General features: G+C 42.6%; 1 protein-coding gene across 1 annotated transcript; it reads right to left on the reverse strand.

The window, feature by feature from the left end:
• Positions 1 to 297: 297 nt before the first annotated feature.
• stx12 (syntaxin 12) lies at positions 298 to 11,064 on the reverse strand. Its single transcript, XM_039819270.1, has 10 exons — positions 10,937 to 11,064; positions 10,007 to 10,147; positions 9,033 to 9,102; positions 8,022 to 8,121; positions 7,415 to 7,552; positions 7,210 to 7,253; positions 4,998 to 5,103; positions 4,796 to 4,868; positions 3,026 to 3,108; positions 298 to 1,023 (listed from the first exon to the last, which is right to left on the reverse strand). Exons 2-10 carry the CDS (start codon positions 10,104 to 10,106, stop codon positions 931 to 933), a joined length of 807 nt encoding a protein of 268 aa, XP_039675204.1. The 5' UTR covers positions 10,107 to 10,147; positions 10,937 to 11,064; the 3' UTR covers positions 298 to 930.
• Positions 11,065 to 12,205: the final 1,141 nt, after the last annotated feature.

The raw sequence follows: 12,205 nt of genomic DNA on the forward strand, positions 1-12,205 counted from the left end.
ATCCACACGAGAAAGACGCTATCTGTAAAGCTGAAAGCCATCCGGACCAAGTACAGGCAGCCTGTGGATACCCAACGGTGGAGTGGCCATGGGCGAGTAATCTCTTATATCTATATTTTGATTTATGCAACGAGCAACAAGCCATCTCCCAGTCCTAATGTTTCAGATCTTAGCGTTCACGTCAATGAGGTCAGGGTTATCACAGTGACACCAAGGAATGTGACTCAGCATTAACCATCCAGCCAGAACCTGCTGCAGGACACGGGAACACAACAGTGATGACACGCCCAGACCAGCTGAAGGGTTTAGGACATTTATTATGCATACTGTCAAGAGTCAGAGCAGTCAATTTAAAAATGGTTTGTTTGGAGACTGGACATTATTTATGATCCATAATGTTCTTATATAACGCAGCACTTTGTAATATTTACAGACATGGATTGAATTCATATTGGTAATCTGTTTGAGCTTTCATTTTACAACATGTATATTACAACCACCAGGAGTCATACAAGTCAGCCAGCCACGCCACACACTTTACAATCAGAAGATGTCACAACAAGTAACAAAAACATGACGGCCCCTTAAACCCAGATCACTTTACTTTGACAAGTCGTGGGTTTCCTTACTCGTGTAGCCTGTTCTGAAATACAGTGACAGATAGTGTTAGTGCAGTAAATTAGACAAGAAATGAACGGTCGCTCCCCTACATCACCTCAGTCCTTCATCTCACTTTAAATAACAAAAACAGGCTTGATCAGTTCTGATTCAGTGTGTTCCACATGGACCCCCCCCCCTCTGCACAGATCTAACCCCCGAAGCCTCTTCTTCTTCTTCTTCTTCTTCTTCTTCTCGTGATTCCAAGCAGGTACTTGCATGTGGGAAGGGCAGAGTAAAATATGGATGGGACACATGGGCTGTGCAGTCACCTCACTTAGCAGCTTGCCAGATGATGATGCCCAGTATGACGAGCACGATGGAACAAACCAGAGCCAGAATACACATCTTCTTCCGGGACTTTTGCTGGGATGAAAAAGCAGAGCGAGGACGGTTAGTGTTAGGGACAGCGCTGAGGGTCTTTCACACATTTGTGCCAGTAAATAGCACATCTATTTAAAAATGTAGCCCATCTATCTCTCTCGAGTCGCCTTTTTTGGTTTCCCCGTTATTTTTTTTTTTTTTTTAAATGCCGCTTACCCACTGCTTGTACCATCTCTACTCGGCACGACTCTGCCACGGTGCCCCGTCCTCCATCTAGCGCCTCATGCGTGAGGCAAGCGTGGCTGGTCGTCATAGCGACGCCGCAGGAAACTACCCTGACCTAACGCAACACACACAGAACATCGAAGGGGTGTTGTTTTTGATTCGGCACGTGGCTGTTGCCACAGCCAGAAGACTAATTTAGTTTCAAAAGAAGCTGGAGGCAGCAAAAAAAAAAAAAAAACACAGCTGGCTAAACTGTTGCTAAACTATTTCTAATGGCAGTTTTGTTCAGGACCCCCCCCCCAGTCGAGCAGGTACCATGTAATGGAAAAACTCTGTAAGAGTCTTTTTATACTGAATCTGAAACTTTCCTGCAGCGGTTGTAATTTTTGCTGATTTCGGATCCCGATAAATAAAAGCCAATCAAGAATAAAATGACTTTTGCTCGCATGATTAATAGGTTTTCTCAGTCAGGGCTCCGGGCTAACTTTTTACATTGGTTGCACTGGTGCATGTAAAGTTTTTCATTTAGGTGCGCCCAAACAGTTTGTGCACATTACAATGCTACCAGGTTAGATCGTTGTTTTACTTAAGTATCCCTTTCAGAACCACTTCTCAGCTTCAACTGAGCGTGTGTGCTAACTGTGTGCCAGCGATGAACTTGAGTAGCGTCCTTTTGTGTTTCTAACGGGACGCAGCATGTCCAACCACTAGACAAGGTAGTGGGGATGTCCTTAAACCACTACAACTGTTTTAATGCAACATCCAAAACAAGGCTTTAAAACTGACAAAATGAACATGAAAATAAGGACAGAGTCCATAGTTAGGGCCCTATAGATGCTGATTGAATCACATCATATTATTCATATCTGCATAATAACTATTTCAATGTGTTGCATGTCTTCTTTCTGTTGAAACTAGAGCTGTTGGATTGAGGGTGAAGGGGAAAATGGGAGTTTCCCATAAAGAGATGGGAGGGGAAGCGTAAAGTGCGCCTAATTATGTATTCCGCGGTATGTACAAAAACCGCCCGTGAAAGCGCGCCTCTATTTTGCGGTGAAAATTTTCCCGCCTCTTAAAAGCAGGTGTAAACCTGGAAGCGGGTTTCCTGGCATATGGCTCCTGGTGAAATGGCGGCAGTAATCCAAGTGAGACGAAGATAGGCCAAGGAGACGAGCTGAAAGGAGTTTTCGTTGAGCGAACATGAAATCATTAAGCGTTACAGATTAAGCAGCCGTGCAATATTACAGATTAAGCAGCCATGCAATATTACAGTTACTGAAAGAAATCAAAGATGACATAAAATCTCCGACTCAGCGTTCACATTCCATTCCAGCAGTTGTTAAACTCCTCGCTACATTACAAATATTGGCATCAGAATCATTTCAGTCATAGCATCAGCAGTGGGAATATGGCAGTCTGTACTCAGCTGTATCATAGCACCAGTACTTAACACTTTGCTACAGCACACTAGTCAATACATACATTTCCCCACCACTAATGCCGAAATAACACGCATCAAGCAGGATTTCTTTGACATCGGCCATTCAATTGAGCTTTTAAATGCGCGCAATTTACAGTATAGTGGGTGGAGAAAGGTGCTGATTACCCGATGAACTGCAGGTTTGGTTGAAGCGTGCGCTTTCTGCGGGTTGGCCATGGCGCTGATAAGGCTACTTTCGAAAATGTACGTACATTTTGGAACACAAATATCGGCGTCAGCCCTGGTGTGAAAGGGTTGAACGTGAACAATAGTCAACGACCATATTTGCGATTGGTCCCCTTTGTGAAAAGGCCTTCAGAGTGACAGCTGCTGACTCACCTGGTAGTAGACGGCTCTCTGGAGCTGCTCGGTTCCTCGCTCTACATGAACTTCAGCATTCTCCACGTTTGCCTCGATGCTATCTGCAGGGCAGAACACACAGCAGGCTCAGGCCCACGACTCTCACCCTGCAACTGTCCAGAGGCCTGTACTACGAATCGAGATCAACACGCCCTGGATTTATTTCTGTTACCCGGCTTCACCTAAACGGTGTCACGACAGAGGTTAACAACTAGTTCAATCAACCCAGGGTTTCCCAATCCAGCGGCGCACGCGTTCACACAAAAGAGGCAGCGTTTGCACAGCATGACCAATAACAAACATCTATCACAGCCGCATATTTTACATAAGAGCAAATTATAATTCTACATAAATATGAAGAGCACAGACACGGTTTTACAGGCAAAATGCAACACAGTTGCTGCTTCCTAAAACAGGAAGGACAGCTGGCAAAAAAAACGACGCCGTTATGCGTTAATCACAACGCTTATCAATATGACTTCCCCATCAGTCAGGACCAAGATCTGACCATAATTACACTTGTGCTTTCAATAAACTGTCGTTGCTTTAGCCTTTTATTTCAGTTGCAACCCTGGCAGTGGGAAGCTATCATGACAGAAAATAAAAAATATAAAAACCGCTGTGCGCATTGGCAACACATGGCTCAAGAAGCCGACATATAGCCTTTATGTAATTCCCTCTGCTGAAAATCTATATCTTTCATAAAAATACCAATCAGTGAATGTTAACGGGGTTATTGATTGGTCAGTAGACGGAGCTTTAACACCGGTTGATCTCTAATCTCCAACATAACTTGCTACCGACCAGGTTAGGCGTTCAGCATAAGTTACCATGGCGATTTAACCCGGTAACAAGTGATCCACCGTCGTGATACACAAAACCCTGGGTTGAACCTGAAGTTACCTTGTTAACTTGCTTCCTAGTACAGGCCTCAGGTTTGGAGCATCCACAATAAGATCACTTCCTCTCTTTACTTGTGCCCTCCGTCCTCCCCTACTCCCTTCTTCAGTTATCAGTCAGCATAAATAAAACAGGATTGGTCACCTGTTTCCAGACACACCAGCTGTGTGTGTGTGTGTGTGTGTGTGTGTGTGTGTGTGTGTGTGTGTGTGTGTGTGTGTGTGTGTGTGTGTGTGTGTGTGTATGATCAGAAGTGAAGGCTGAAGTAGGGTGCCGTACATGTTCGGCCTTTAACAGCAAAGTTCATGTGCCATCTCCTCCAAACAGCCACTGTTGCTTTATTTGATTCTTCTCTAACCTTAAACGAGTAGTTTTGGTTGCCTAAACTTGAAACTTTGTGGTCTGAGCATGCTCAGAACGGTTCTGTTATTCAGAGAACTGCAGAAGCATTTCTCGTCCTCTAATAAACAGGATTTCTGTGTTAGTCTGAAATAATAATGAACTAATACACACAGCACATGCCAATCGGTTGTTCCTGTTTGCTGTTGCTTCACACACTCTTCAATGTCCATTCAGCATTGTGGGGAATATGGAAACTCAGTCACAATGTGGACATATATGGTGTTATAGTAAATACCCAGTAAATATCCTAAAAATTCAATTGAAAAACTTTTTTTATGGACAAAATAACCAGACGTGAAGGTTCCTTATCATATTCCTGCATATCAATATATACAGCAGTGGTGGTTTGGGTCTCACTGCTGCTGTGCAACTTTGAATAGAAAATAAGAGCACCAGCTGTGACGTGCATTGTCCACTGGTGGTGTGTTTCAGAGAGTAACTACTCACCAATCATCTCCCCCTGATCGTGGATCATCACTGCCAGGTCCTTGAAGATCTGGTTTACATCCAAAATGTCAGACTGAAACACACACACACACACAGAAAGTTAGAGTGAGCTGTGGCAGGTGTGTGTGTGCTCTATCCCAGAACATGGCCAGTAGCCGTGCTGGGGGCTGAGGCTCTGTAATGGGAGTATTAGAGTACGGACCTCCAGCTGTCTGATGTTGGTTTCTCTCTCCTTGATGAGCTCCAGGTCCTCCTCTGTGATGGCCACCTCCTCTGCCTGGGTGCTCATCTGGCCCCAGTCCTCCTGGCTTCACACAAACACACAGGACAACATCTCATAAAACATGCCACCAGTTGGAATAATGTTCAACTGTAACAGCAGAATACTCAACGTGTCTAGAAACTGAAGCATTTTTAGGCCTTTATTTCCACATGACAGATGAAGACATGAAAGGGGAGAGAGAGGAGGGATGACATACAGCAAAGGGCAGCAGGTCGTAGTCAAACCCGTAAACTTCTATATATGTGCGCCTGCTCTACCAACTGAGCTAACCCGGCCACTTAGAAACAACTTTTAATAAACTGCAAACTGAATCTTATTCAAATGTCCTTAGTTAGTCTTTAACACATTCACACATGCAATGTGAGTCCACGTACTTGTATGGCATGTTTTCTGTATGGACGATCTCAAATGTGTAAATAAAGTGAAATACAATACACATTGCTATGTGGATTCTTTTATGCATGCATTTACGGTCACAATTTAATGAAAAACGTAAACAGCAGAGGCCCGCATCACAGACCTCCACTGCTCCGCTCTGCCGTGCACTGCTGCCAAACACCGCTCAGCTAAACACACCGCCCACACAAAGATGACACAGAGCTTGGTATAGAATATGTATAGAGACCAGCCCACACCGAGGGAAAACTATTTATCTCTTCCCATTGACTCGTACTGCATGAAGGAACAGAAACATTTCTAAAAGCTGCTGTGTGGTAGGATGCACTACCAACAGGGAAAAGAACACAGAAGTTTTTATAAGCCGTTGTACAGAAAAACTGAGCTTTTATGAAGACAGACGTGAGGAATCGGCAGAGAGAATAGAGAGACACTAAGCTAACGTTGTGCCCATAGTTACGTGTGCAGCAAAGAGGGCTGGGCGATATGAAAAAAAAAATCAAATATCACGATATTTTTGACCAAATACCTCGATATCTATACCGTAACGATATTGTAGTGTTCACTATTGGTACTTTCACAAAATATTTACACAATGAGATTTTTGATAAATAATCATCAGTAATGTGGATATAATGACTAAGTGGGTAAAGGTAAATAATGGAAGAGTTCCAACAGTCTAGTGAGTTCAGAAAATAACATCCCTTTACTGTAATGCAGCCTTTAAAACCAGGAAAAGACAACACTTATGCCATATTACGATATCCAAAATGTAAGAAGATATCTAGCCTCATATCACAATATCAATATAATATCGATATATTGCCCAGCTCTAGCAGCAAATATCTAAAGTTTTAGGCTAACTTTATTTCTGTAAGTTAAGCTTGCAAGCTAAGATTAGCTTATTAACTAACTAGCTAACTTATCATCTCTGGTAGACAAAGGGTGCTAAAATAACCCTTTGACATGCTTGGATCTGATGTCTTAGCTAGCTACAGGCACTCTGTTAGCATATTGTAGTGCTGATTGTTTTCCCCTCCGCTGGGCGTGGCTTTCAGCGTGTGACGTGTTGCGCTCCGTCGTTATTTCTTTAAAAGGACAATGATTGAGTTTTTTCTCTTGAATCAATTGTTCCATGGCACATTAAAATCAAACGCCCAGACAGAAACAACGTGGTATTGCATGTCAGAGTTGTCCAACAGAGAGGAGCAGAGACCTGCAATACTAAATGCTAAGTACTGCCATTTCATTTTCATTAGGAGGTGCAAGGGAGGTTTTTCTTTTTTGAGATGGAAACACACTGTCAATCAACAATCAACTGTCCAATCACAGATCTGTTTGATTTGTTCATATTTTGGCATTGTATATCTTCCATAATGTTTTTAGCTGTCAAACACATGTATCTATTGTTAACAGATTCTAAGTTGACTGTAATTTGGTTTTAGAACTAAAAAGGACTACTTCACTGACACAAATGTGATTTGTGAGAATGCCAACTACAACAGAAAATACTAAATATACAGCAGGGTTATTTCTTAAAGAGCATTAGATGCTTTTGACTATTGTGCACCATTGACAAAGTCAGAGAGCTACCGAATTAGTCCGTATGGTTACATTTCTTTCTGTATTTATTCATACAAGCATTTATTTTCTAATGTGTTGATTTATTTAATTCATCTGGAAAACTTTGGGTCTCCACAATACACCTTTAAAAGAATGAATGACAGTCACTTACTTATCGAAGGAAACAAGCTTTTCATCCCGAGAACTGTCTTCAGTCTGAGGGAGAGGGAAAAATCCACTATTGCCAAAGTCAGGTTAACAGATTATCAAGACATGATTCACATGAATCTGATGTTTGATCACTCCTGTCTCACTAATGTGGGAAGGTGGATTCTGTATGTGCTCCATGTGGTGTGAAAGCACTGACTCCTACTCACTGAAAGGCGGGATCCAGCTCTCGCTCTGGCAACCGACTCCTTCTCTTTCTCCGCTGCACGCCGCTGGACTGCTTGGAAGTTGTTGAGAGCTGATGAGAAATCATTCATCAGCCGGTCCCTCTGGATCTTCTGCTGCCTCTGGACACCACACAGCATAGGGAGAGAGATGGTGCGACACCAGTTAGAAAGACGAGGAAAAATATGTACAGATACAGATTTCTTCATGCCAAAAATCTAATCAAATTCACCACATCAATTACATCAGACTGTTGGAGACGCTGGGATGGAAACAATTCAAACCACCAACATATTTTCATTTTTGCCTGTCAATCAGTAACAACCTTGATTATGTGGTCACCGTAACCAGCCCTTTGCTGAGGTAGTAAAGGCAGTACGCTGGGACTGCCGATAGGGTAAGACTGACATTAATGCAGAACGTACATGGTAGTCTTTGCGGTTTGTCCAAGACACAGGCGACTTGAGGCGATGCCACAGTCGGGCTTCTTTGCCGTCTGCGCGGTGTGTCAGGGCCTTAACTCCCACCATACTCATCCCTGTATGCTAGGGACGTCTTTAACAAAATCAACACATGTAGACTGATACTTACTTGCTCTGAGGGCGATGTGGGCAAAGGGATTGATCCCAACTCTTTCAGGTGCTTGTTGGTTTCTTTTGCCAGTTGGTTGGTGTAATGTTGTATCTGCTGCCTGTAAAAACACCAACAGAAACACAAAAGACTGCTAGTTGATCTGATCTGATCAGCCATCCTCCTCCACAATAAAGAACACCTTGCTAGCACATTTGACAGCACAGTATTCTAGTACATGTGTATAGTATAGGTATAGTGGTGTAACGGACCATGGTCCAGAAGCATCAACATTCACGATTCAGAATGCACGTGAATCATGGATCAATTGCAAAGTTTAACCATAATAATAGTGTGAATTAAATTTGCAATGCAATGTTCCTTTCACCATGTTAAAATCTGTTGTATGGACACTTGAACAGAGCATGTTAAAATCAGTTGATAGAGACAGTCATGGCTACTGGAGGAGCGGAAGAACTCAAAAAGCCTGCTACAGAGCTCCGTCGTATCAGCAGCAGTTGGTGGTTCAGTTACCCGAGAATAGGGGGCTTTGGGCCAGGTACAGGAAACCGCAAGCAGCCGGTCTTTTCAGCGGACATTACAGTTAAGTTTAGGCAACTAAAAGTGAGCGTTATGCTGTGGCGATAGTTATGTTTAGGCACCAAAACGACTAATAAATTTAGGGAAAAGATTGTGGTTTGGACTAAAGCTATAGTGCGTAGTTTCATGTCATTCCCATGAGGAATTATAAGTAATGACAACTACACCGTCGGCGCGGCCACATGATACAAGCCTTCCGTAAATACGCACCGCAACTTTAACGTGCCTTCAGGATGACCATGATGTGTATTTTAAAGAAACCATCCCTGATACAGTAATCATGGAGGCACATGTCATTTTGGACAGTTTAGTAGCTCTGAGGCAAGTTCAACTTTTCTAACCACAACAGGTCAAGATGACTAGACAACAGTGAGAGATTGTGTCGAGAGAAGAAACATTATGGGAGTCAGTGGTGATACGGTGGATACGTACAGACGGTCCTGGAGTTCACTCGTGTCCTGACTGGTCCCCAGCTGGTTCACCATGCTCTTGATCTGAGCAGCTGTCGGGAGAACAAAACACAAGTGAGAAGACTCAATCTACGAATGGAAGAATTGATCTGGGTATACAAATGGCACAACACACCACAGTAAAGCAACAAACACCTGTATTGACATTTGCCTGCAGGACATGCAGGGTCTGCAGCTTCACATAACAGAGATTGGCCATAGAAGAAGAAGATATGTTTATTTATATTAGGACAATGCACATTAATCAACATTTCTGTAAATGCTCCAGTGTTAGCCAGTCGGCTAATTTTCAACTGTAGTCCTAGTTGCATGCATGTCTTTATGGTGGGAAGAAACCGGAGCACCCGGAGGAAACCCACGCAAGCACGGGGAGAACATGCAAACTCCACACAGAAAGGCCTGGGACGACCTGGGATCGAACCCAGAACCTTCTTGCTGTGAGGCAGAAGTGCTAACCACTGAGCCACAGTGCTGCCATAGGTGGTCAGATTTTTTTGATTTTTTATCTTATGCATATAAAAGCCAACCTTTGCCTGACTAACTCTGCATATATAACATATTAATCCTAATGATTAGGTCTATGCTTAGTCAGAATGTATGTAATATTATTACAACTCACTAATGATAATTTTCATTGAGTATTCTTTTTTAATTAATAGCTTAATTAACTTTTTGGTCTATAAAATGAGTGAATAATAGTTTCCCAGAGTACTAGATGACATCTTCAAATGTCTTGTTATGTAGGTCCAACAGTCCATTCATGAATGAATGAATGACGAAATAACAAATTGTCCGGTTTGGGTTCCCTATTGAATATGAAAATAACGATTGATAGACGGATTGGTATGGAATTGCCCTTCAGTGAGTGAGCCAGTAACAATTTGGCCAGTCTTGCTCACACTGAAACAAAAAGAGCTACCGATGTGAAGCACTTACTGTTCTGTGTGATCTTCTGGATGTTGGAGCTACATGTCTGTAAGAGGGTGTTGAAGTCCCGGGGGACGGGGCGGTAGCTCTCTGCTTTGCCGTACGACATGTCTGCCAGAGAGTGCTAGTGCCTTGGTTGGAGACCTTTGGCTGCAGACAAACAGAAGGAAAACAGGTTTAACAAGCTAGATGCCATCAAATGTGTCTGCAAACTGCCAGGTTTGCTTTAAGATTTAAATAGGCAAGACAACAACAATGATAGTGTGGGCCAAAGAGTGACCACTGTAACAAGAGCATCAACACAGCTGATGCTGGGGTGAGGGGGGGGGATACAAATTAATGTGTTTACGTTATGGTAAAGTAGCGTACGTGCGTACGCTACTTTACCATAACGTAAACACATTCATGTGACACGTCACATGGCCCGTTTACAGCTCGGGAATAATGAGGATTTTATTGTTTTATTGACGGGAGAGATTAGCTTGTATAACTTGGTCTGAATAACAACTGTTAGCTGGCTAACAAGTTAGCTTGCTAATGTCAAATCATTTAAGATGATTGAAATCAATTAAATGTAACGGTAAGACTAGATGTGTCTTAAATCACAATGGGAACGTATCGTTAACATGGTTAGCATACACATTTGTGATTTAACGTTACATATTAATGCTAGTTAGCTCAAGTGGCTATGTAGCTATGTATGTATATTGCCGCAAGTTACGGAAAGCTGTAACTACACAATTATGCTCAGCTGTTAGCTTTCTAGCTAACTAGAGCTAACTTGGCAGCTTTCAGTTGTTTAGGATACACTGGCTAACGTTATCCTAAACAGCTAACGTTAAGGGTGTTCTTTACCAATAAAGACTTAGAAACAACAACATATTGTCAACAAGAGTAAAGCGTTTACTATAAAAGAAAGAACGTATCGATAATACTTGCTTATTTGGCTGTTTGAAATGAACACAGATATTCTTCGTCCTGCCGTCAAAAAACTGCCCTTCCTGATCCGTGACGTTATCGCGTAGACATCATGTGGTATCGTCACGCACGCTGCAGTACCGGAGGCAATATTTTTTTCGCCACGCCAAGACCCGCCCTTCAATAGCATTCACACACTACTATTGGCCAGGCGTCCATGCTTACATGTACAGGTCCTATCCCCTGACCAATCCCCTAACCCAAACTTAACCACTCGAGGTGAAATGCCTAACCCCAACCAATCGAGCTGCTTCGTAGAGCGTGTCTTGGCGTGGCCATAGTGGGATTCGTAATTTTGCGTAGACTGCATTTCTGGGACTGCATTTCCAGGACCCTAGTTTAACGTTGGTTGATTCCACCCAAATTCTACTTTCTGTCAAAGTTCTTATAGTTGTAAAGGTATATGTACGTATGTATGTATGTATGTATGTATGTATGTATGTATGTATGTATATATATATATATATATAAAATACTACCTTTGTCCAAATGATTATAGTTTTAAAGGTTTATTTCACCCAAATACTACTTTCTGTCCAAGCAGCCTACTTATAGTTTTAAAAGTATTTTTTCCACCCAAATACTACTTTCTGTCAAAGTACTTAGTTTCAAAAGGGGTTTTCCACCCAGTCACTACTTTGTTAACATGCAATTCGACTTGGTTGCTAAGAGTTGCATGCTGGGCAATTTGTGTAATTAGCATGGCTAGCTCATTTACAGGTATAATAAAGATGGATTTCATTCATTTAGAAAAAATAATAAACAACAATAATAATGTAATAAACAGATTCCACAACCCCCTCCCCACCCCTCAACAAAGACAACAAAGGCCACATTTATTTCCCTCTCTTTTTATTTCCAGTTCTTATATTCAGATGAATGGGGTGGGGTTATCTCACAGATTCAGACCCGACCAAAGCAACTAGCCTCACATATCATCTGTCTGAGGTAGAGCCAATAACACATGAGCTCAGCAGATTTGTCTGCTTCCCAGGCTAGTTGGCTCGTGCGCAGCCATGATACCTCCGTTTCACTCCCTGCCGCTGAGACTGCTTCGCCAGAAGGAGAGCATACGCCAGTTCTTTAGACAATGCAAACCCGCTGCTGACTGGCTGCTACTTGAAGAAAACAGCAGCAGGTAGACCCAGCGCCAGGGGTCCGATTCACTGATACAATTTCAGTGCATGTAATCCTGTCACTTCCTACGACGTATGCATTAAAGACAGTAAT

This window comes from Perca fluviatilis, chromosome 13, assembly GCF_010015445.1.
Source record: "Perca fluviatilis chromosome 13, GENO_Pfluv_1.0, whole genome shotgun sequence".
Classification (NCBI taxonomy): Eukaryota; Metazoa; Chordata; class Actinopteri; order Perciformes; family Percidae; genus Perca; species Perca fluviatilis.